We start from the raw sequence: 27,867 nt of genomic DNA on the forward strand, positions 1-27,867 counted from the left end.
AGCTAAAAAGTATTAACATATAGATTTACTCTTGTAGACGAAAAACCGTCATTCTATCGACAACAAAATATAGTGTTCGCTTGTACTTGGAATAATAAATTTCGTAATTTGGCAGAGCTTTATTAGGAGTATTTTTTTCAATAATATCCTATCTGCCAATAGGGTTGTTTCGCGATTTTAGATAAAATAATTTTTTAAAACATAAGTTTAATCCGAATCGAAGGTGCGTTATAATTTTTTTTCTGTTGAGCCGTTTAACAGAAAAAAATTATTAAAAATTGAAGGAGGTGAAACACTTATTCAAATTGGTGTCACGTGGGTGTCACGTCACTCAGAGGTTCTCATAATTATCTATCATGAAAACCATGAAAACTAACGAAACTGATGATAAAAAGGTTAGGCCACGGTCTACTGCCAATTCTGACTAATTTGATTTGATATCTTTGCTTGTTAAGGTTTATGTGACAAAAAAAGTTATACTGTTTTAATATTTGGATTAAGAGTCAGTATTATGTTGAAGGAAAGCATTGAGTACAATTATTAACACATTTTTTTAAATCCTCCATATTTACGAATTGTTCAGTAAATATGACGCCATTTAAGGACATTTCCAACAAATTCTTTATACGTACCACAAATATATCTATTTTCGGTAGATTTGTGATAATGGCTTTTACGAAACCCTCGTTTGAAACTTTTTTTAACAATAGCTTGCGACTTCTATTTTCGATTTACACATAACCAAAACAAAACATCGGCACAGATAAAGATATTTGAGAATCAATGACACATGAGCTGTGATTGATGGAAAATCCGACGCCTTTGACGTTAAAGGAGCCCTCCAATCGACATCCAGATAGAAAATTCACATTTAAACATTAAATTAAAAATAGTAAACAATATGTAAAAAATATTTAATGGGCGTTTTCAAAATTAGAATTTTATATACTATAAGATCCATGTATTGGAAAAATGATATCTGACTTTGGAAAGAACCCTATCATTTTTTCTGTAAAGGGTATCAAAATAAATTTGATTCAATATGAGTAAATTTCACCCGGTAACCTATCACTGAACACTGTTTTTTTCATAACATCATACCTCTCAAAAGAAAGTTAGAAATCTAATCATAAAATACACGTATTTTTTCAGAATTAATTGCAGAATTACAAAATAAACCTATATTCTCGTTTCCAGTTATAGTTTCAGAGACTTAATCACTTATTTAATATTCCTGAGTTAAAAAAAAATATTATGGCTCGAAAGTTTATTTTCCATATTTAAATTGATTAATGGTTGAAGATTATTACTTATACTTCACGGCGTGAAAATTAAATTACCTACCCTTACATTTTTTCTATTTTTTAAAATTTATTTTTATTTTGATAAGAATATTATCTTTTAATTTTGATTCTGGCTAATTAACTTTTGTGGCCTGAAGAATTTTTTTCTTACAAACGAATTTTCTATTTTTTCTCAGAAACAATGGCAGAATGGAAAAAATGTTAAGATAAAAGTTTGCACTTTTATGATAAGATGTCTATCTTCTAATTTCCTGTATAAAACAGCATATTCTTCCTGGGGATTCAGTCACATTCCCGTGTGAAAAATTGTTCTGGCGCTGGCCCGGCCTAGACCAGATCGCCTGGTTTCCAGTCTTGGTTTCTAACCAGGCGGTCTGGCGTGGGCCTGACCAAAAGTGTAATGTTTTTTCTGGGAAGCCCCAAGCCAGATCGCCTGGTCAGTAGCTAGGTATGTAAGATTTTTTGTTCTTGGCTCGCTGATTAGCGCCAGGTCTGGGCCAGACCAGATCTTCCAGACTGAACTTATAATTGTTCATCTTAGCTCGCTGAACAGCGCCATTCCCAAGACAGACCAGACCTTCCAGGCGTAACGGTCTACATAAGGTCCGACCTGGCTCAGACTATCGTCAGACCTGGGCCAGGTTAGATATTCCATACTAGGCTGTCTAGACAAATTCAGACCCAGTCCAAACCTGTAACCAGACTGCCAGGACATTTTTCCACACGGGTTATTTAGAGCTTTCAAAATGCCTTAAATGTATTGAAAGTATTGAAACCCTCGGAAATTTTATAAGTACTCTTGAAATTCATTAAAAATTCTTTTAAATATTCGTTAGTTTTGAAAGTGTTCCCAACTCCCTACTTTAGATTCTTTGAAATATCCTAAAATCTTATAAATGCTATATGAAATGATATCTTTTAGAAATTTAAGGAAATTCTTTAAACCCGCATGGAACTTTCGAAATTCAGAGAAATTCTTTGAAATTTCTTTTAATCTTTGAAATCAAAAGAAAAACCACTTTAATTCTTGTGAAAATTTTTGAAATTTTTAGAAATATTATCAAATGTTTAGAACTTTTTGTATATTTAATTATCTATTGAAACCCCATAAAAATCCTTGGAAACATTTAAAATACCCTAAAACCTTTTAAATGATATAAAATTCTTTAAAACCCTGTTAGAATTTGAGAAATTTTTTCAATGCTATTGAATTTGTTTAAATAGGGACCTCAAAATAAGCCCGAAATCCGCCCCTTTTTTGCGCCCAACGTAGCTTTTAAGGGAAAGAACATAAATTGTCGCAACAAAGCTCAAAATTATCGTTAATAATTGCTGTAACCGAGTTTGTCATTAGCTTACCCAAAAACCGAAAACTACCCCTATCAGGGGGTGGAAACTCCACCGGTACCATGAAAGTAGCTGAAATAGTATCTGTAATAGTTTTCCATCACAACAGTATAATATGTACCTTAATTATACTTACTCAGTGACGCTCCGACTCTTGGAAATCGAAAAAGTACCCCTATTAGGAGATGAGAAATACGTCACCAACAAGAACATGTATAAAATATTATCTAATTTTTTTTCTACAGATAAAATCCATTAGTATTCATGTATAATAACTAACTTAATTTTACTTATTTAGCACCATTTTAACCCTTACAACCGAAAAAAACTACCTCTGTCAGGGAGTGTAAAGTACTTCATGACCAAGAGCGGGGATAAAATATTTTTTTATTATTTTCTCTTTCTAAAGATATAGTCACGTTAGTGTCAGTGTATTATAACTTCGTTAATTATTCTTACTTAGCACCATTTTAACCCCTAAAATCCCGGAAAATACCATGGTACCGGTGTAATTTCCACCTCCTGATAGGGGTAGTTTTCGGTTTTCGGGTAAACTAATGATAAACCCGGTTATAGCATGCATTGACGATTATTTTTAGTTTTGTTGCGTCAATTTATGTTCGTTCCTTCAAAAAATACGTTAGGCGTGAAAAAAATTGGCGGATTTTAGGTTCCGTCTTTCTTAAATTCCCTTCAAAGCTTTGAAATAATATTAAATCTCAGCCCGCTTCTGTACATATTGTATAATACAAACTAAGGATGCAAAACATCAATAAAATAAGAATTTTATTTTTGAAATTATCTGTTTAGTCAATTGTATCATAAAGAATATTATTAATGAAATTTTATTTTTCATATTTTAAGCCTCTAGATGCAAATATCTTATGTTTGTGCAATGTCCAGTTTAAAGCGCCTTAATCAGCCTCAATAGTCAAACAATTCCACATTTTAACGCTTCCAAAATTAGAGTTTTTAATTTAAACTTATAAACGCCATATAGCGTTTAAAATAAAAAAATGACAGCTTTAAAAACATAGTTTTCTTCAAAAATAAGAGTTTTGTATTTATTGCAATGAAAATTTAGCAAATTCAAAATAAATTTTTTTATTGTTTTCCTGGACTATTAAAAAATTCCGAACAAGCATTAAAAAGCGGATATTTTTAAAGCAGATTTTTTATTTTTAATCCATTTTCTGCATTATGTCGGATAGATGAAACCATACAAGAACATCGAACTATATATAATTTGATAATATTTTTAATTGAACTTTTTAAACGCAATGTCTATTAAAGTATTTTTTAAAGAGATTAAACTGTATACATTTTTAATTAGAATTTGAAAAAATTTTAAATCATTCTATGTATATACTCTTAATTGACAATACAATGTCTCCCACACAATGTTATTAGAAAATAATAAATATTACAAATTTGATCACGTAACAGAAAACAACTGTTATAAATTTACCGGGATTCCGGTTTTGAATTTATTTTGTATACAAATTGTATTATTCCGACATTTTAGAACAAAACACGTATGCATTGGGTATTGTTTTATTTCGTTCGCTATATAAATTTGTTGTATTTTCAATACATTCATTTGGAATGATATGAAAGTCAACATAAAATCTATATGTAATGAATTTTTAATTTTTAATGAATCTGAAATGAGCTCAAATAATTTTCAAACATTATTAAATTCAGCTCATTTTTTGATCTGGTACTTTAAAATGGCAATCATTGGAATAAAAATTCCATTACAAATTTTTTTCGCCACATAAAGTTAAATTTTTCAAATGATTAAAACTCATCAGTTTTTGTTGTAAGATACTCATATATTTGAATATTTTAATATGCAATATAAAAAATTTCCCCTCTAACGTGAAAGATAGCTGTATATATGTATAATCATATTTTATTAATGATATGCAAATGTAAGTTATAGTCTTGAATTTCTAATACTCAACGGTTTAAGCATCATAACCGTTTGATTCCTGACCTTTTCATGCAAGTGACTGAAATAAGATATCGAAATGAAATAAATAATGTGATTGTTCGAACTGCGTCTCTTATTTATAATTTAAAAAATGCAATTATGAGAAATTTTAATTTCTATAATAAATAGTTTTAAAAATCGTATTTGCATAGAGTGACCCTTCTGATCACATTTTATTGCATAATATCCAACAGAAAAATTAAAGTATTGGGCAGGATTTTTCAGGGCAAATTACTCGTTCCCAGTTTTTTCAAAATAGCTTATTTCTTAATAGAGAAACGTTAATGACACCAGAGGAAAAGTTGCAGAGCAGGACATTTTGTGTAAATTTGAGGAAAATTAATCATGGAGCTCCCATCATATAGCTCATGACTTATGACCATGGAACTTTGACCTTTTCCATTCTGAAAAAGCTATATTGATTTATGCAATTTTTGAGAATTTTTGAGAACTGACTTTACATTGATTATTCATTATTTATAAGACGCGTTATTTAAGAGATAAGTTTTACAACAATTCATTAATTTATGTTTGAAATGCCAACTAATTATTTATAAACTATTCATCACGGACAAAACAATATTATTGTTAAATGTTGATAATAAAGGATTAAAAAACACGATTTCTGAAGTCCATTATTTCATTCTTCTTTCCCGCTTAAACGCTTTTTTATTTATTGTAATAAAATTATTATTATTTGATTTATTAAATGTTGCTAATAATATGTAAACAATTTCTAAATGATTAAATTATTGTTTCTCCTTCATTCAATGCTAATAATAGATCTTCTAAAAGGTTGATTTTATAAAAAGTGCACAAATATTATGATGTAAAGAGTATTATTCAAACAACCATTCAATAATTAGGACAGACAGAGTTTTCCTCATGGAAAAGGCCAAAGTTCTGCGGTCATAACTCGTGACCTATATGGGAGCTAATAGGTTAATTTATATTTATTTTTGCACAATATCCTGGACTACAATTTTTCCTGTGGCGTTATCTATATTGCTTTATTCATATACGAGTTATTTTGAAAAAACTGAACACGAGTAGTTTTCTCTGACAAATAGGCAAAAAAGAGCAATTTCGGGAGAAAATTTTTTGTAAAATTAACAGTTTCCAAAATACAGATGCAAACTTCAGAATTTTCTTTTTCATCCTCTTTTTAAAAAATTAGTTACTTTGAACGATCATAACTCAACACCTACTGAAGATTCAAGATAAGAGGTTCTTTTTTATTTTCTCAGAACTTTGTCTAGTTTAATTTTTTGTTCGGTATTTTGTTCTAAAATTTGAATGGAAGGGTCAAACTATATACAAAAACCACTTATTGAATTTTTTTCAAAAATATTTCTGCGACGGTTTGTAGTAATTTATAGCAAATTTGAAATTCACATCAGGACCTTTAAAAAAAGGGTTTTAGTAGAAAACCGCACTATATTAGTTGTTTTTTTTTTATTTTGTATACACATTTTTGTACAATTTTCATATGCAAGTCTTAATGGGATTACAATTAATTATATATAATTTTTTTTATAAGAAATTTAAGATACATTTTTTGATACCTGGTGTCTGATACCCTTTATACTTATACCGCACCCATGAATCGCAAACGCAGAAGTATACGTGAATGCTCAGTGATGCGTCCATGACCGTAAGAAGTGCTTTCATGTATGTGGCCTCGACCTTGATGCGCATTGCTTGACTGCACTGTGCATTGTCCTCCATCAGAAATGCACTTTTCAACTTTCATCTTATATTTATATTCTCCACCAATCTTTTGTTATATTTATATAATATATAGATTACAAATTTTGAAAAATGTATACACTTCATTATATGGACGAAAGTCAATAAGCTGGAATTATTCGATTTCAAATTGAATGGAAAGAAAGGTATTTTAGACCAACATACAACTTCCTTTTTTTATTAATATCAATTACAATCCCGATTTGGCAAAATTTCATGACAGTATGGTGTCAGGTCTGGTTCAAGGTTGACTCTATCCAGACACTCTATAGTCTAGAATGTCTGGTCTGGTCCAGGACAGACTCAGATAATAGAAAATACAATGTAAAAACAAAGTATTATTTTAGGACTAGTTTCAGGTATTACAATAAGACTCAGAAAAAACAGTCTCGAGAGGCTTTAAAATGATACCACTGGTGGGAACCCAGATTCATTTGTTTCTCATTGAAAATAACAGCATGAATAAGTTACTATATTAGAAAACAGGACAAAAAAATGATACCATAAAAAAAGAAATCTCTAGTTTTTACAGTGTAAGAAATTCACATCAAAAGAAAACTCGTTTTCTTATAATCATGAAAACTTGGTCTAGTCCCCGCTCGGTGTTGATTAGCTAAATACGCTTACAGTTAAAATGTCTATTTCCAAGTCATTATTAAAAATAAAGGGAGTCCAGCCAGCGACAGAACGATCTCCAACTATTTAGTGGTTAATGGCGACCAACCAATAACTAGCGGCTGACTGCGTACGGTCTGGCCTGGAATTAGCCAAAAAAAAAAAACGTTACACTTCTGGCTAGACCTAGGCCAGACCATCTAGATTCTAGTCAGCGTCAAGAGTGGAAATCGTACGGTGTGTTCTAGGCCAGACCAGCGACAGAAGATTTTTCCACATGGGTAGTATAAAAATAATGATTGGCGAGATAAGGCAGTACACTCGTATTACATAATTTAAATTTTTTGTATTTAGTGTCACATTTTTTATATTAGTATAAACCATTTACAGTTTTTTTATAGCTAAAATAACAACTAGATCGTTGCTTCTCGAGGCTTAAAATATGAAGATCAAAATTTTATCATTATGATTCTTCATAATAGAATTAATTCAAAAAATAATTAGTAGATTAAGATTATTAATTTGTTCATTTTTTTCACGCCCTTATTTTGTGTTACTATTGTATATTTAAAGAAGGGGTCGGCCTAGAGTTTAATATTATTTTAAATACTTCAAGGTATTTAGAAAATAAAAAAAAATTAATTGCATTGCAAAGAATTTCTCAAACTTAATAAGAATTCTTAAGGATTTCATAGAAATTTTAAAGATTTTTGGGTTTTTATTGATTTCAAGCGACTTCAGAAAATGCCAAAGAACTTTACAAGAATTAAGGATTTTCGTAAGACTTCAATAATTTGAAGAAATTTTAAAATATTTTAGGTAACTGTACAGAATTTCAAAAATTCCCTTTGATTTTAAAGAGTTTCGAAAGATTTGGATGGATTTCATAAAGGATTTATAAATTTACTTCAAAATTTACAGTGATTGCAGGACATTTCAAAATACTTCAGAGGCTTTCAAACTAATTCCAAGGAATTTGATAAGACTTCCGGAAATTTAAACAATTTTAAGGGATTTTAAAGACTCTCAATAAGGCAGTTTAATGAATTTCCCAGGGTGTCAAAGGATTTCCTAGGACTTTACTTATTTCGAAGAATATTGTCAGATTTAATAGAATTTACAGGATTTTATCATATTTTAATGGATTTTAAAGAATTTATTCACAAGAATTGAGATATCTCGTAGAATTTCAAAGATTGGAAGATATTTTATAATATTTTAAGGTATTTCCAAAGATTAAAATTTTTGTACAGATATTGAATATTTTTAAAAAGATTCGAAGGAACTTTAATTCCAAGAAATTTTTCAGAGATTTAATGATTTTATAAGGGATTCGAAAAAATGTTCATGCAGTTTTAAAGTAGTTTCTATAGAATTTATGGAGATATATGTAATAATTTAATAGGTCCTAAAATTGTAGGATAATTAAAAAGATGAAACTAACCCTTTTAAGGATTTTAACGATTTTTATCAAGATTCCGAGGATTTCAGTTAGTTTAAGGGGATTTAAAGCCGGATCTCAAGGTATTTTATTAAATTTTCAAGGATTTCAGGAAATGTCAAAGATTTCATGGAATTTTATGGGTCTTATTTATCCTAATAATTCGTATTTTCGTCATATTTTTACACAGGAAGTTAATTATATAGATTAATTTTTAAAAACATTTGAATGTAAATTACTTTTGTTTTACCGGATGATACCCTCACAGAAATAGGATATACCAGGAATCCCAATTAATCCCATTCATCTCCCTGGTTGTCCAAAGGATATCCCAGGGATAACCTGTCGGATATCCCGCAAGGCGGAAATTTGGTATTCCAGGGATAACCCCAGAATATCCAGGATATCCCTGGAACGTTTCCGGGATATTCAAATGTCCCAAGTAGGATATAAATTGATTTTCTATATACTATACTTAAGACATTTGAATATTTTCGAAACGTCCCAGGGATATCTAGGCTATCCTGGGGATTATTCCTGGGATATCCAAATTTCCGCCTTGTGGGATATCCGACGGGTTATCCCTGAGATATCCTTGGGACTACTTGGGAGATAAATGGGATCAAATGGGATATCCCGGTATATCCTATTGCTGTGAGGGTAAGGTTATGTAGTAAAAAATTTATAATTTGAAGAATATGTGCTTAGATTGGATTAATCTTTTAATTAGGACAATTAGGTGTTTTACAGATAAGAAGTAAATGTTTCTAATAATATTTTTTTATTTCAATTTCAAAGTCTGTTTCTTCTAATGACAAAACTGTGTTATCTGATGACACTGAATCTTAGTGTACTTTTTTTTCGTGCTTCTAAATCGGATATTTTGGTCAAATAGACACTTAAAATGTCATTAAATTCTTAAGCCTTAAAGTGCATTGAATTATCTTCAATTATTAATGAATTTAATTATGGAAATTAAACTTCAATTCATTAAATTAATAAAAAACTGTTCTGTTTACTATACGACATAAAAAATTAGGGAAATTTATAATAAGTGATTACAATTAAGTAAACTGATAGAGCGTCAACACGTAGAACTAGTTCTGCGTCCATTTCGACAGTGCACTATTTTGTAAGCCCAAACAAAGTTTATTAGTAATATTTATCAATTTTACAAGAGATTAATATGTCATCTGACAATTCCAAAGTGACACTGACCACAAATTGCAACAGATTAGCTTGCGGTTTGTGATATGTAATGTAATCCTCATTTTAAATAAAAAATAAAAACTTACTCCCGAGGTATTGAGTTTGTGAATGAGGGCAACGAAATTTTTATCTAAAAAAGTGAAGCAATTACGAGTAAATCGTCCAAGCATTTTTAGGTTGCAATAAAATAGATTTTGAAAATCGGTTTTTGGTAGCGATTAAAAATTATATTTTCAATTTTCAACAAAAATAAATTGCTCTCGAGATACGAGGAACCTAAATAAGAATAACAAATTTTTATACAAATAAATTATTCTGCTCCGAGAAAATCCAAGCACTGAGATAGACGATTATTTGATGAAAGAACTACAAAAAGGAGACATTTTTTCATTAAACGATAATCACTTTAAAAAATATCGTAAAGAAAAGAAAATATTATTATTACGCTCAAATGTTTTTATTTGATTTTTTAAAGAATTTTTTAATGGAATAAGCTCATTTTCGCAAAAATGTTAGTTATCTAGATCTTTCCTGTCAACCTTCAACTCTGAAACTATAATTGAAAACAAGACAAAAACTTAATTTTTGTATTTCTGCAATTAATTCTAATTAGAATGTGCTTAACAATTTGATCAGGGACACGTTACCACATTACATTTACTCATTTTTAATCGGATCTATTTTTATTGATACAAACAAAAACTAATTATAATTGACAGATCGGATATTATTAGCTAAAATACGCTAATAAAACCCTATAATTAAGAGCTTTATTCATCTAAAGACAAAAAACGTATAATATTTCATGGACATGATATTATTAACTTTTCGATTTTCACGCGTACTGACTACCCCATATTAAAATAATATCAGTCAAGAGGATAATCTTTATGTTAAAAAAATACCTGCTTCTGAAGTAAGAGGATATCTTTTTAGGCTTAATCGCATCGCTCAGCTTGGAAGAATTTCATTTAAGCGGAATGAGGAATTTATTTCATGCGTGCTCCCCTCTGGAACGAAACTTGACTCCAAGCTTTTTAAATATGTGTTATAAATCATTTTTATCTCAAAAGTTCATTCTTAATTCTTACAAAGTGATCATTTTAATCAAAAGACTTTTCATGTGTGAAAAATGGAAATCTTGTACGGTGGAAATTTATCATGCCAGACTATTTATGGTATAAATATAAAAATCATTTTGTCAAACTAATTCTTACAATTTTACAATTTTGAATCGCAGGATTATATGTAGGATAGCAAAGAGGATTGTCACATTCCTCCATGGGTACTATCCCAAACACTGAAGTAATCAAAAAAATTGATCTCATTGACGTAATAAGATTGGTACTCAATAGGCGCGTATCCTTTCATTTTATATTCCGACATATCCAGTTGGAGATGATTTTTTAAAGGGGTTTGAATTACACTTGAGTTTTTTAGAATTCATTATAAATTCTTTCGAATTCTTTATAATTCAAGCGTGAGTTCGGTCAGACAATTCACCCTTTCCACGTGTCACAAGGTTCACCCGATAATTTTCTATTCCGGCATAGTTGGCCGGAGTTAAATTGTTTCACTTGTTGAGATTGATCTTGAATTCTTTGAAATTTGTTATAATCCCACCGATAAAAGACAGTACGTTGATGATAAACTATGACGGAAGAGAGAATTAAAATACAGCATAGTATGCCGGAATGCGCAATACTCGACCTAAAACTAATATACATTCAGTTTTCTTGTTTACTAATTTACATACACTTTTCGTATAAAATGGCTCTTGTGTGTTTGTCACATCAAGGTTTAAAGCTTCCTGTGAAGGCCGATCATGATCAAATTCCCGTAAAATCGACGATCCATACTTGCAAACGAGTATATGTATGCGAATACTATTTATTTGGACACAGATGTATGTTTTCATTTCTCATCCAACCATCTGTCTCTCTGAATCACTGATGGTTCTATATCTGACACACATTGGTGCATATATGATGATACCTGTCAAGTACAATTTCATGCTCAAACTTTATTTTTTTCGATATATAATAGTGTGTCCCAAAAAAAGCACAAAGTGTCCATTTATTTTTGGCATCTCCCCTATTTTCTAAAGTTCCTAAAAAAGTGAATGTATATTTTTTACTTTACTATATAATCTTGAGAGGCGCCGCCAACCTCATAAACTTTCCCATAGAAATAACTTGACAAAAAACCAGAGGCGGCAGAACCTTTGGGGCAGAGGGACAACCCCCCCCCCCAATCCTAGAAATCGACCACGGAGGGAAAAAATATTGATATGTCCTCTGTAATTAAATGATTTATTCATCGGATACTTGAAACTATAAATCTTTTAATTCTTTGCTGCTTTGTTCAATTTTTGAAAAAATCTTTGGAAAAATCTTTGAAATCTTTGTAAAATCTTTGAGAAAACATTTCATCTTTTATCAAATCTTTGTGAAAACTTTGCGAAATATTTAAAATTTTTGGTACAGTTCGTGAAATTTTAAATATTTTAAAAATTGTTGGAAAATCATTTAAGTCTTTGTGAACTCTTTTAGATCTTTCCGAAATATTTGGCAAATCATTGAAATCTATTTGAAATCTTTGTAAAATAACAGAAGTTCTTATAAAATAATAGAAGCTTTTGTGAAATCTTTTAAATGTAACAAAAATCTTTAAACAAATTACTTGAAATATTTTCTTATTATTGTGTAATTATTCAAATCTTTTTGAAATCTTTTGGAAATTATTTAAATATTTGTGGTCTCTTTAAAATCTGTGTGAAATCTGAGCGAAATATTAAAAAAATCATTGAAATCTTTCTGAAATAATAGAAATCTTTGAAATCTATCCGAAATATTTTAAATCTTTGTGAATTCTTTATGTAATCTTTGAAATATTATTAAAATCTTTATTAAATCCTTGTGAAATCTTTTGAATCTATCCGAAATCTTTGTGTAATATTATGTATGACTTTTTCATCTGGGTTACTGCGAATTGTCTTAACATATTTGTATCTTTAAACAATTCAGTATCTCATAATATGGTTATTTCTTATAGCTATGACCTAATCGAGTGTCTTAACGTATCCAAAAATGCGGCTATTTGTACAGAAAATTCGGTACAAATAGCTACTTTTCCAGGTTCGCTGTTATTACCGAAAAAATCCGGGTATTCGTACCGAGATTTTGGTACATGTATCGCTAATTTGGTACATATTCGCGGTCCCTGTGACTGGCATTGAAAATGTCAGGACTCGTTTGAGCGAACGAAAAGCGTTTGAAAAATCACCTGTAAGTTTAAAAAAACTAAGAATGAGGACAAAGTAATGGAACTTGTGGGAAAATAGCAAAAACTATGTTTATCTAACTTTTTCCTGTCAAAAGTTGAATTTAAATAATTCTCCGTTGTTTATACAATATAAATAGTCAAATACAATGTTAAATTCACTCTTACAATTAATAAATTATGAGAAAACTATCCGGAAATACCATTAATCCGTGATATTATCAGATAATCATTTTTTTTACGGAAATAAAAATGTTTGAAACAATAAGAAATATAAGTTTAAAAATTAAGTTTTTGTGTGGAAAGTAATATTTTATTAAAATTGCTAAAACAAATAACAAACAAAACAAAAATATAAACTCTTTAACTTCATGAAGAAGAGATCATAAAATTAATAAAATACTCTTAATTCACAATATTCTATGGTAAGAAAATTATTTAAATGAATAAAAATCGTTTAAATAAATAAAAAATAACTGAAAATACATACAATTTTTCATCTTATTCGTTCATGAGGATACGTGAAAAAATGAGAAAAAAGCTGTGTAATTAAGGTTAACATTATATGCAAAATCCTTGTTGCACTTGCATGCGGTATATGTAATTTTTGCGACACTATAAAATGGGCTCAGATGGGTTGAAATAAAAAATTATTGATTAAAGTATGTGTGTTTCTCTCGTGTTACCCTTATGAGAGCAAAAAGGATTCACTTTTTCGGAACTTAGGTAAATAGGAGTTGTCGCACCAAAATTCGAGACGTCTTGTTCTTTGGGCAACCCTATATACAATTGGGCGGGCCGAAAAAGCAAATTGCTAGAATCTCAATAGTCTGCGGGGCTTTCAAGTATGTTTATGCTACAAGTAATTTATTCTGAAAATTTCAGTCTGATAACAAATAATCCAGCTATTCCAAGCGTATTGCGACTGAAAATATGTCAAAAATCGACTAAATCTTTAATTTTTCTAAAAAACCTATTTTATTTTACTTTTTTACATTCTCATCCTTTATGATTGAGAAAGTATTAGAATTGTCCGAAATTTGACACCACTGTTTTTCTACGGACCTCCACGTTTCAAGACCCCCTGAATTCGAAAATCAAGTTTTTACGATGGCGTCTGTCTGTTTGTCAGTCCGTCCGTTCCGGCCGTCCGTAAACACGATAACTCTCGAAAAAATGAACGAATCAAAACCATCCTTGTCACACTTTTTTGAGGTCCGAAAAGAAAGGACAATTTCGTTAACCAGCCATTTTTGATAAAAATTGAAAAAGTGAGCGCATTTTGAACATTTTTGAGACCACTTTTTTCTGAATTTGAAAATTCTATGTACGGCTATTTATAGCATTAGAAAGGACAAACAATTTATCCCAATTACTTTTTTTAATGAAAAGAAAATTCTCAGTGTTATAGTATTTAAAAAATTTTTTTCATCAACCCAAAATCAAAATTTGAAGCCAAAAAACGCATGATATGAAAAAAAGTCAAGAAAGGAAGAACATTGATTTGTGAAAGCCCTACAAGGTTATCATAACAAATTTTTGGATTTTCTTGGAAACTCGAAAATTCAAAATTTGATTGCACAAAAAATAATAAAAAATCAAAAATTCCATTTTGTGGTCAAACTATATCGGATACGAAAAAAGATGAATCAACCAAAATTGTTATCCCAAAAAAGATTTACAATTTCGGTAAAAATCACTTGTTGATAGCACGCGTACTATTTGTTTTCTTCGCGAAAAATAACATTGAAAATAAAAATTATAAAAAAATGTGTGGAAAAATGACGAAATTTACGGGAAAAAAGATTCAACAAAACCTGTGTATGACGCATAAAAATACTGCCATCTAAAAGAGATCTTATTGATAAAGTTTTATTCAAGCATTACAAATGCAAAGAATAAATATACGAGCGCGAAGCGCGAGGTAACCCATTATCGAGCGTCAAGCGCGAGATTCAACCGTCGCACGCCCTTAGATGCGCTCAAACTGGTGAGCCGCGCGTCAACATGGCTACCAAGGCTGCAGTGACCAGTGTTCGAACATGAGACAATCACAATACCATCTGAGCTACGATGACTCTATTTTTAATAGTGTTTTCATTAATTATAATGGTATTTACAATAACAAAAAAGAAAAGTGTTAATTTTAGATATTTTTGGCCAGTTTAGAAAACCTGTTTTTGTGTTTATCGAACAAAATGTTCAGAATAAACTATTTGTAACACACGCAAACTTTTAGGCCCCAAGGATTTTTGAAATACAAAATAATTGCTGCTTTAGGTCCACCTTACTATTCAATAGATCAAAAATAATTCCCATAAAACTAGTTTAAAATAATCATAAAACATAAAAAGCAAGTACCGTATAAATTTCAAATAATCTTCACTTTTTCTCTATGGTCCCACACAAACCATGGGAACCACAACTACCTTCTCTTATACAGAACCCCTCAAGCAGTTCTTATACTGAATTCCAGAACTTCCTGTTTGCAAACCGTGTGATGAGACTCATTACCACGAATGCACGAACTCTGCATATTTAATATATTCTGCAAATTTGAAGGCAAAAGGATGAAGAATTTTAATGTCGGCTAGAATTATTTAAAGCCTTGGGCACTAGGTCTTCAAACATCGCTTAAAACTCGCAAAGAGATGCCGAGTGGTGATGACAGAATGAGCAGATGACGTCACCTGCGGGCCCAACTGGAGAACGGAGGTCACGTGGCATTTCCAAAACTCAATAGCCAGCGATACCAGCAACCATCCTTCAGCCAGCCAATGGGCGGGGAGTTTCCAGTTCCAGACGTCGTTGCCGGTTCAAGCGCTTCAACTTGCTCGAGGGATCAGTCCAACTACCGCTATCGAAGCGTGAACAGCTTGTGGTATTTTACAAAAGTATAAAAGTCGTGTGAGATAACAGCCACCTGTACAAATTTTCCATATTCTCGTGCTAAAAAGTATTGTGCATCTGAAGCATCATGGCTTGTAACAGGGCTACTAAGTCTGGATTTGCAGCTGAGGCTCAACGTAAGGTAAAAAAAAGGAAACTTTTAATATTGATAGATCATTTAAATAACATTTCATTGTAATTGAGTTATAAAGGCTTTGGAAATAATTATCAATTGATTTCATTCTGTAACTAATTGGGAGTTAATTGTTCGCAAACAATTTTTTGAATCGTATGCAGTTTCTAGTGAAATAATGTCTTCAAATATCACATTTATTGTGATGTTTTTTTGACCTGTATTTGGAAAGGAATTTCTTTTAAATAATTTATCATTGCAAACCCCTGACCCTTCCAATGTGCAGAAATCTTGCGCTGGCGCTCCTCCCTGACCTACTTTTCCCGGAATTCAGGGATAGGGATGTTTTCCCGCGCTGTTGCTATTTGAAATCTGCGCCGATTATAGGTTTCTTTGATTTTTCGATACATATAACATTTTTAGTTAGTTTGAACTCTGAACGAATTATTCAGCTTTTCATTATATGCAGCTTCATCAATCAAAGGAAATTAAAATTAATGCTAAATTGACTTATTATTAAAATATAAACTTGAACTTATCAAATTGGCTAATAAAAATACAAAATATGAAATTCGATTCGAACTTATGAGACGGAGCATAAAGAAGCGAACACCTGTTGACAAAGAAGGGCGAGGGTGTTACAAATTTGGAAAAATAACGAGTTAGGTAATGCAGGTCAGAGCAAGCATATACGTTTAAGTCCTCTTTGGAAGAGAATTAAAATGAGACCCAGTTGCCAAGGAAGGGAGCGTCCTGCAAAACTTGCTGGCCATGGTATACTTCTGTTCTTTGGTATGCTCCTTTGCACCTCAATTTGTGTTGGTGTTCCTACAGGTCTTGTACACACAACACATCCGTCCTTACGAAAATATAGGACCTTAAACGTAACATCTTATAGCTTTTCATCATATACAGGGTGGAATTTTAACCGAATAACCGATATTGTAATTATTGTATTTCTTGCACGTGACTCGACTCTTTTTGGAGATTCAACAGATTCAGATTAGAAAGGAACATAGAAAAGCATTCAGATTGAACAAATATTTTTGAGAGAAAGGTTTATTATGCTTTATACCCGGATTATATTGTCCATGAGAAATAAACATTTTTTAATGTCTAAAGGGGCTCTCACTTTTCTTCATTAAATAATTTTTTTTACAATCTGAAATTGAAAGATAAATTTGGTTCTTTCCTTGAAATTCCTTTATTGATCTTGAAAGATAAAAAACGGTATACAAGATTAAAGTTTTGAAATTATCTCTAAGCCTTTTTTTATGAAAATATAAACGTACAATTTCAGCTACTTTAAATGCGGAATAATACCAATAATTGCAATTTTCTAATTTGTACCTGTTAACCAGATGAATTATAGCTTTTTAAAAAAGTTAAGAATGGCATTATTGTGGTTTAGGAATAAGTATAGTAATTCAAATTTAATTTTTGCCTGTAATTTACCTGGATATGTGCAAGAAAACAAAATTAGTTTAAATGGGATATTTTTAATTCAGATGTTCCGAATGCTGATAAAAACGTGTGAATACTGTAAATAGTTAACAGTTGAAGGGTATCATGGCAGGAAAAACCCAGAAACAGGTTACGACACAAATAGAAGGCTCAAAAGTGACAATTAAAATGTTTCACAAACATTATTACGTCATAAAATCATTGGAAAACTATAATAATAGATGATTAAATAAATCATTTTTTAATTGCTTAAACAATTTATTTAAAAATGCGAGATAAATAAAGTGTGTATGTTTTGTCATTTATGGACACAATTGTGGACTTTTTATATTAAAAAAAATTGTTTAGATAATTAAAAAATCAAATTTTTCACTCAGTGTGCGGTGGAACCTTAGATAATTTTTAATCCATAAAACGTACTTTTAAAAAATTGGCACGGACATGGTTATGCTGTGACATCCTTCAGTTTTAAAATCCTTTCAACGCCATTATGAATAATAATTCAATTTTTCACCATTTCCAATTATCGGGATTTTTCTTGAAACAAAATTGAAGCACTTTTAAAGAGTTAAAAGAGTTTGTTATCTTTAAGTTTGCATGTCATACAAATTATTGAAAACGGACAACATTGTTTTTTATTCAAATTCAAATATGAAAAATAATTTTTTTCACCAAAGTAAAGAAAATTAAGAAGTATACTTTCATTTTTTTCAAATAGAACTTGAATTTGAAAAATTGAGTGAAGAGAAGTCTTTTTATTTGATGGAATTTGTGTATTTCGTAAGGCTTCAATTGCCACACTGGATTAAAAAATACCAGAAAATTTCACGATTCCAGTCAGGAATGCGGTAGTTTAAAATCTGGATTGCATCGTAAAATTCCAGGGTCGGTTTTATCCAGTCAAACGAGAAATTGGAAACAATAATTTGCGTATGAATATGTATCGTTTCAAAGAGCTTACATTGGACTATCTATGATTCGTTCATCTAATTTTTGCATAAATATACTTTTTATTTGATTTATTTACTAATATTTTGAAATGGCTTTTTCTCCACATTTTCAATACCCTACTTTATAGCTTGCTTTTTACGTAGAGACTGTAAAAATACGTATGACGTTATGCAGCGAAAGTGCAGGACATCGTTTAAATTCTTCGTGCAAAGGCGTGCTCTCATTATAATATAATGAACTAAAGCGAAAGCAAGTTAAATTTTAGAATGAGGAGTTACTAGTATCTTTTGTGAAATAGAATTTTGTATTAATTATTTTTCATCAACATTCACACATGTATTATATATTATTTATTTTAATTTCCTTATATATTAAAATAAATAAAAAATATTTAATTAAAGAATGTGTAAATATATCGAAATATTGAGTTTGAAAGAAAATATATGGGTGCATGTATCGTGCGGTAAGTTTTACTCTCGTTCGAGACGAAAGAAGATACGCCTTATCGCTATACGTACTAGGAATGCAGTGCATGCTTATTGTACTTTCTGACTCAAAATCGCAGGCGTTAATTAATTGCGCGAACGGTTTACATGCGAAGGTCTACCGGAGACACCCAGTTTTTTGACAGCTTCATTCCCATTTCAAATGTAATCATTACACGCATTCATGAAATTGTAGTGGTCGATTTTTAAAGAAGATGAAATATTAATTGATTTGTTGAATATTTTTTAATTTGTCAATTAAAATTAAAAAGTTGTTTTTGACTGTTAAAAATATTTTAAAAAATTGCATGATCTCGGTTACGAATTGTGCAATTTTAAAGATTGAGTTATAATTTTGTCATAAATAATACATTTTGTCATGAATACGCCTTGATATGTTTTAACAGGTTTTAAAATGACAAATTTTGTTTTTTGAATAAAAAAAATCCCTATGTTTTTCTTACAATTTCATAAACCTCGAAAACGTTAATGCAAATGCCTTACACAATTTAAGCAATTTCGAATTACAACTTGGCTCATTTATTTATTACGTCAAACACTATTAATTGCCCAAAGCCCCGTTGGAAAAATAAAAAATTCATAGATTTAATTTTATGTTACAAAAATTGTAACTATAAACTATATCAATTAAATTTTTTTTAATTTAAAATTTCTATAGAATATTTAGATTCACAAATGTTTGAAATTAAACTTAAAAAAAAATAAATTACAAGAAACTATTCGAATTTTAGAGTGTTGGGTTTGAAATTTGTGAATCTATAATTTAAGTTGCTCCATCTCAAACGCTTTAAATTTGAAATTAAAATGAATATAATTTAATCTTACAGAGTGCATATACAAGTTTAAGTTGAAGAATTTGAACTTTTTAAACTTTTAAACGATTTAAATTAAAAATGGGCCATTCTTAAAGAGGTGCAGCTTTAATTTTTTGAGCGTGCACTCTAATCAAACAATTTAATTCAATACGAACTCAAACATTTTGAATTTGAAGAATTATAAATGTTTAAATTTAAAATTGTACTGTGAAAATTTATTTTGAGATAAGGCTGCCTTCAATTACTTTATAGGTAAACTTCCTGATAGTTATTCCTGATTAGCAATTTGATTCAAATATTGCAAGTAAATTGCATTGAAAATAAGAAAATAATATAATTCTATGCATCCAAATTGAATAAGAAATTGTAATGGCTAATTTGTTTAACATGGCAGATGGACCTCTGCCACCCCCTATTGGTTTTACTTTCTCTCGACTAAATATTTCATTTTAATCACTCGCGGCCCTTTGTTTACCCACATGCTAATGGCACCAAGCCTCTATTAACTTTTATAATTTTATCGGCAAATATTTTTGATGAAAGCTACATTATTCGCACTCAGCCAAAAGTTTTTCATTACAAAGAGGAAATCAATCCCTAACGACCGGAAAGAAATCACACACATGCTTTCCATTTAAAACCTTCTGTACATGAGTCTATGTCATTTCTGTTTGTCGTCTCTTTTAGTTCTTTGTTTTTTGAATTGAAATTGATATCTATATCTATTTTAAACATTCTCATCCAAATCAAGCATTTTTCACATTTTTAATCTAAAAGATTAGTATAAATGAGCAATTAGTCTCGTTTTATAATTAGGTTCGTGAATGGACAAAAGGTATTTAGGTAATTGGGTCGTTTTCCTTCCGTTGATTTTTCCTGTGAGAAACTACAATTATTTCCGTAAACAGCTAAATGCTTTTAACCTTTAAATAATGATCTCTGTGACTTTTAACTAGAAAGTCATGATAATTTTTTTGTAAAACCTGACTCTCTATAAGGGTACTGAACTCTGTTTATATTTAATTATTATAGATTTTATTTTTTTAATGAAAATTTTTTTAACTTGGTTCGAAACGTTTCAAAGTGACCTAGGTTTCAGTTAAAGTTGAACCAAGTTGGGATCATTTTTAACAAACTCAAGTTTTCTTTTGGGAAATAATTATTTGTTCCTTTAATTTTGAATATTGTTTATAATTTTAAATGACTGAAGCAATGCATACTGAACAATGTATTAGAGCAACTTTATAACCTAAAATATTTTGATCTCATGATAAAAATATTCAAAGTAGAATTGAAATGGATGGTGGTCTCACAAATAAGGCGAACAGAAAGCGAAAATCGAGGAACGACTTTACCTTATACGGCGGCTCTCTCTGTATAGTCGTATAGATTTTATGACTCATGCAACATATCTTCTTCCTTATGTCATAAAATAATTCAACTGTTTGGATGGGTCGATTTGATTTTTACTTTTGCACATATCCCATAACTAAACTATAAAGAGTATAGAAGCTTTTTGTTTCGTATGAATTGTGTAAAGAACATTTAATTTCATTCTAGATCTTTGCCTAAAGTCTTAAAGAAGATTTCTTTGAGCGGAAATGATTTTATGCCTATTACGTAAAAGTAAAAGCATGTTATAATGCAGCTGCCTCTGCAATAATCTGTGTCTTTCTCTACATTTAACCGAGACAGATGATTGGAACTTTCTAATCCATAATTATACCATATATGCTTATATCTCTTCTTACATACAACAAAGTTTTACTAAATGTTTTTAGTTTATAATAAAAAAAAAAGAAATTTCGAATTTTGAGTGGATAGTATTTCTTGTTTATATTTGCTTAATATTTGCATTCTGAATTCAAATCTTCTGTCTATCTCAATCAATAACAAATCATCATTTTCACTATCAACCAATACAGTCACGTTTCACTGATTAATTAATTTAATTGTTATCAGTGGAACGTGACTGACTGGATTTACTTCAAAACTTCATTATACACAGTGGACTAATTCAAACTATAAAAGAGCAACCGAAATTCATGCGATAACTTTGAAAAAAATGTAATCATAATTTCAAAGGATTCAAAATAATTGAATAGAATATCGCTGCCAAGTACCATGGGTACATCTTTTTTTAATTTATAATTAAATCAAATACAGTACTGTTATATTCTCAATATCAAAAAAAGTCTTCTTGTAAAGGTAAATGATTTTCTTCAAAAATAAAAAACTATTACTGCTAAGTCATTAAATTTGTCTGTAACAGGCCAATCGATGCGTCTTCAAGACGCGAACAAATACACCATGAAAAATAATATTGTATGGATTCCCAGTATTAAAAAATTGGCTCCACATAAACATGATAAACAATATACTTCATACAATTTTATTTGTAAATCTGTACTCCTTGAAGATGGTAAAATCGATGCGTCTCGGAAGACACGAACAAAGCATGTTTTTTTTCTCATATAAAGAAGGTAAATTGTTTATCTTCAAATATCTCAACGCAAAAAAACACTTCTATAATTAGCCAATCCAGCTCAGAATATTATCAGACCTGGCCATCAATTGGACCAACAATTCTTTCAGGAAATTCAGAAGAATTCAAGTGAATTCAAAAGAATCTAAAGAATTCATAAAAACATAATTGAGTGACTTTTGGTTTTCTATCACACAATATATTTGTGATTAATTGTTATTTGAAAAAACCAAATTCATTCACGTTGAGAGAAACCTATTTAAAATCAAAAGATTGCAAAAGAATTGCAGAAAGTACAACAGATTTCACGTGAATTCAAAAGAAATTCATATTTGAAATGTTGTATTTTCAAGACCTTAAAATTTTGGATTTTTTGTTGTCGATGAATTTCAGATTAAAACTTTTACACTTAATTTTGAACTTCCTTAATTTTTGAAAGCTATTATTTAGGATTGTTGTTCTACTTCGGAAATTCTTAATTGAAAAAATGTATCACTCATCAGATTTATACTATTTCGAAGTTTAATTTGGAGATTTCCAATCATTTATATTATATAATCTTTCACTGTTAATGCTTTACAATTTTTTAATATTGAATAATTCAATTATTGATTGTGGAAGGTTCGTTATACAGGCTAGGTTGCAAATAAAAAATATTTCATGCGTATCAATTTTTGTGCAATTGTTTTCTTAAATTAAAAATTTTTCAATTCGAGTTCAACCAGATTTTATATTGCAGGATCATTTCTATTTTTATTTTGCAATTTATTGCGACCAGGTGCAAAGTGTCCAATCAGTATATATCGAAATTCGAAGATAAGAGCCCCTCGCTTCTACTTGTCCAAAGTCCTGCTAGAGTTAGGTATTTTATAACAAATCAGAAGAATTTTACTTGAAATTTGACAATTTTGAATTGTTCATACATAAATAAAACATACACACAAATTGGACAAAATTTCCTTCTACGTGATAGCGTGATCAACTCCTCTAAAGTCTAAAGACTGTTAAAGATCTATCCTTACCGAAAGTCACAAAAGACTACACCCTTTCATCATGATACCTAATATATTTTCGCCATTAATTCTGATGATGACATAATTGAAACGAACGTGTCCACTTTCATTTAGATAATTACTTGCGTTTTGAGTAATGCTAAAATAATGCTTCTGGCGAGGTTTCTGGTCACTCCTGTCCCAGTACCCTTGTCTCTCGAGTATTGCGACCTTATTCTTGATTACACTTGCCTCTACTTTACATAAAGTTATGGCATTAAATTGCTTTTGGTTACTCATTTTTATTTACTTTTCTATAAATAACCTAGTGATAATTACCCAATTAGTACTTTAAAAATATCAGTTTGGTATAGATACACATACAGCCTTGCTCTAATCATCAATTTCTGTCACAATCACTCTCCACCTTAAGATCTCTACTAATATCTCACTTGACATTAATTGGTTTCCAAGCAAGGTTTGGGTCTGCAAATCGCTTCATTCGGGCTTCATAAGACGTGATTTACTTGAAGGATTATCGAGAAATAATGTATGGTACAAACTTGTTGCTGTTACTGGCCATAAATGGACAAACTGTTGAGCAGCCTTCAGAATTAGTATTTGAAAAAAGATCTATGCTTGTGCCACGCATGCCTGCTGTATTACCTGTTCACAGTCCTTACCTCGGTGAATAATGTATAATGGAACGACCTTGCAAAAAAAAAGTGTGTCGACCATTTTGCTGACCACTTTTAATGATAAGAATACAATTTATTTCGTTATAATTCAAATTTAGGATCATAAGATGTTTGACCAAATTCATAAAAGCCTTTAGACATTATTTTCAGGCCTTACAGCCCTATTTTCTCAATTTTTTCAAAGTTCATTTCCTAACTGGCATATAGTGCAAAAAATCCAGACTCATACAAATTCAAATTAGATTGCAATGGTAAGAAGCAAATTTGCGTGTACGAAAATGAAAGCACTTAAACTAAAAACAATCCTACCTTACACCAAAATTTGTTTTTGATGCATCCCAATTAGGAAGCATTGAAAATTGTTCACAAGTATTCAGAATTTGGAAACATCTAAATTAGAAAAAGGAACAAATTTCCTCATTATAAAAATAAAAAAGAATCATCATGAGTTTATTAAATTATATTTACTGAATTAAAACATTTAATTATTGTACCTTTAGTATTCTTGTAACGCATACTAAATTGTTAAAGGACAAGAAACCTCGTAAGAAACTGGAATAACTTTAAATGCTGACTACGGCCAGTCCTGTTTTCCTTGTGTCTGATTGTGAGTGCAGGATGTAGATATATGGTATTATTAAGACGATCCTACCGAGATAGATTTTCAGCACGTAGAGCAAAGTCCTTTTAGAATTCGTAATTGATGTAAACTGCATACAAAATGCAGATACGTTTTAGACGTGACCCAAATTCTATCAGTTTTATCGATATTGTATTCAAATTTGGATGATCGCTAAATGAGCACCTCGCCCTCGAGGTAACGTTGCTGCGAAGTACAGTTGTGAAAGTGACCATTGCCATTTATGACTAGTTTCGATGAAACAATTTAGGTACTTGCAAAACAATAATACTGACAAAGTAATTAAGGTCTGGTCATCTGGAAGTTTTTATGACGAGAATATTTTAATCATAAATCTATGCCGTGAGAATGGAAAAAAATATAACTTATTTGTTACATTTTAATTTTTTTTACGCCATAAATTCAAATGAAGCCTGTTGTTAACTTAACAAAGCTTTCTACGTTTAAAACAATTAAAGCAAGAATCTATTTCTCAAAACAAAAATTTTCTGTGCAGAGTTTAAGATTTCTGACGCAGCCTTTTTTACTATTCACAATTGAAGAATTTGCAATAGCAATTTTTTATTATTTAGATTAACAATTTTGTAATTTTTATAACTTACGCACAAAATTTCTTCACTTTGAAAGATTTAGAATTCTCTTTTGTTCTTCTAAAAATCAGTTATCAAGGTTTAAGCATTTTTATTTATAAATCTTTTAATTAAACAGTTTACAGCGGTAGCACTTGCAAATTTGTAGAAATTTTAATTATAAATCATTCAAATTAAAGAGTTTTTGATTTTGGCAATTTGCAATTAAAAATTATGGAATTTTTAAGTTTTTCGAATTCGAATTCTGAAAACATTGATTTTCGAAAATCGATATCATCCAAATTTAAGAATTTTTATTTATAAATCTTTAACAATGAACAGATTTCAATTTTAACTCTACAAAAATATAGAAATTTCAATTGTAAATATTGAAATTTGAAGAGTTTTTAATTTTGACAAATTGTAATTAAAAGTTATGCAAGTTTTAAGTTTTACAATTAAATATTCTGTAATTCTGATGCTGAATATTCGCCATTTCTTCAAGTTGAAATTGAAAACTTGACTTTTAACTTCCAAAATCATCCAAATGTAATATTTTAGATTTATTAATCTTTAAAATTCAAGAGTTCTTATTTGTAGCTCTCCAAAATTGCAGAACTGTACATTATAAATCTTCAAAATTGAATAGTTTTTAATTTTTAAAAATAACAAATAAACCTTTATGTAGTTTTGATGATTAACATTCGAAATTCTTTCAGTTTGGAAGAAATTGAATTGAAATTTAACTTTTAATTTAAAAAATGCTATTTATAAATTTTTAAAATTAAAGAGTTTTTCTTTGTAAAATTTCAAAAATGAACTAATTAAAAAGACATTCAAAATTCTTCAAGATATACCTATTTCATAAAGATGTCAAAAATGACATGATTTTAAACTGTAAACATGTCAAACTAAACAAGTTGACGAATTTTAAGTTAAAAGCATATTCAAAATGCATCAATATCAAAAATGGAAGACATCAGTAAGACTCGGAATTCCAGAATGCCTTAATAAAATCTTCTTACATTACAAAATCCCACATTAAATTATTATTTTTTTCTTTCTTCCTAATTCCTTCTAATATTTAAATGAAAGTTACAGATTACTAGAAACCGATAAAAAATTAATTTGTATTAAAGTATATGTAGCTACTTTAATATGTATTTACATTTATGATTATTAATTATAATGTATATTACTTTAAATTGAAGCATTTTTTAAATTTGAAAAATTGATAATAAAAATAATAAACGCGTAAAAAGTGCACGTGGCGCTAGTTTTTCTGTAGTTTAGAAATTAACTTCAATTGATCAACAATATACCTGAATTTAGGTAAAGTTTATTATGAATTTATGAAAGCGTGTGATTAAACTCTGGAAATAAGATAAGTTCAATTCTAAATTTAAGGCGAAAGAAATTTGATGGCGCAACAATTTTATTATTACTTTTCACTGTGAACGTGATGGCCTCAACTTTCCTTTTTACTTTGGAGACACCAGGTAGCACAGGTATGTTGACTCCCAAGAAGAGCCTTTCGTTCGTTCGTTCGTTCGTTGAATTTAAGTTTCAGGGTAGGGCGTTCGGGCGCGACCCCACATAATTTTTAACACAATAGGTTTCTTCGCACACTCTCGTTCTTCCAGACCCACACCAAGCAACTTGAGATCTCGTGATACACGTAGTACATCGGTTTTTTTGAGAGAGATTAATGGGTATTGGGTACTGTACGCCGTACGTCAGGCCCGTTAGCGACTTTTGGGGCGAATACCTTCTTCTGTATAGGCACAATGTTTTTATTTCAATTCAAAAATTATTCTTTTACTTGAATTGTTGGAAGTTCTTCTATAATTTATAAACAATTTCTGAATGAATGTACAATTAATTAACCAATATGAGGTTGCAAGTCAAAACCTGATTTCAAATTGTAATTCCATTTCAAACCTTTCAATTTAAAATTAGATAATATTCAGGATATTTTCAATTTTGGAAAATGTTATAAAATTTAGATTGATTCATTTTATACACTCTGTTCTTTTTTAAAAGAACACTGATAACTCAGAAAGAAATGAAACAGAGAAATCCGGCGAATACTCTTTAAAACTTCTTTCGCTTAGAAAGCTTATTTAAAGGCATTTTTGTTAAATTTCTCTTCTAACGAATAACTTAATCACGACCTTTTCAATTATTACAAAAAAATTTTTAACATATTAATTAGTAGTCGAAAATTGTCTTAACGGTTCTCTCAAATCAAAATAATATTTATTATTAACTATTATCATTATTTAATTCTGATTAAAATCCTCATTAATTATTTCATTATTATGTAATATACTGTTCAATAATTAATGTTTAATTATTTTGAATTAATATTTGTTAATAAATATTGAAAATACTTAGAAGCAAGTAAGAATCATATAAATATAGTAAAACTATTATTACGTATTGTTTTTATTATTTTATTAAATATTATACTAATACAAATTATAATATTCAATTTAAATGATCATTTGTTTAAAATTAAAATTTTTTCATTACATTGATTTGTGTTTAAAAAATACAACGATTGTATACAACTATCTGACAAACCTTGGTAATTTATTATATAATTGGAAACAAATATAATTGCAGATCTTGAGTACTTACATTTGAAATAAATAAATTTGCTTTCAAAATATATGTGCGGAAATCGAAAATTTTAAATACAATAACGTTTTAATATAAATAAGGTTAAATATAATTTATAGATTTATTGAGTATTTTATTTTTTTAACTGCATCCTTAT

At 29.7% G+C, this 27,867-nt stretch overlaps 1 protein-coding gene across 1 annotated transcript in view; it reads left to right on the forward strand.

The window, feature by feature from the left end:
• Positions 1-15,727: 15,727 nt before the first annotated feature.
• Positions 15,728-27,867, forward strand: part of LOC117169534 (myophilin) — a 31,343-nt gene continuing 19,203 nt past the window's right edge. The window contains exon 1 of the mRNA XM_033355956.1: positions 15,728-15,974. Within this exon, the coding sequence (XP_033211847.1) occupies positions 15,921-15,974 (54 nt within the window). The 5' untranslated portion in view covers positions 15,728-15,920. The remainder of the gene's footprint in view (positions 15,975-27,867) is intronic.

Source organism: Belonocnema kinseyi, chromosome 3, assembly GCF_010883055.1.
Source record: "Belonocnema kinseyi isolate 2016_QV_RU_SX_M_011 chromosome 3, B_treatae_v1, whole genome shotgun sequence".
Classification (NCBI taxonomy): domain Eukaryota; kingdom Metazoa; phylum Arthropoda; class Insecta; order Hymenoptera; family Cynipidae; genus Belonocnema; species Belonocnema kinseyi.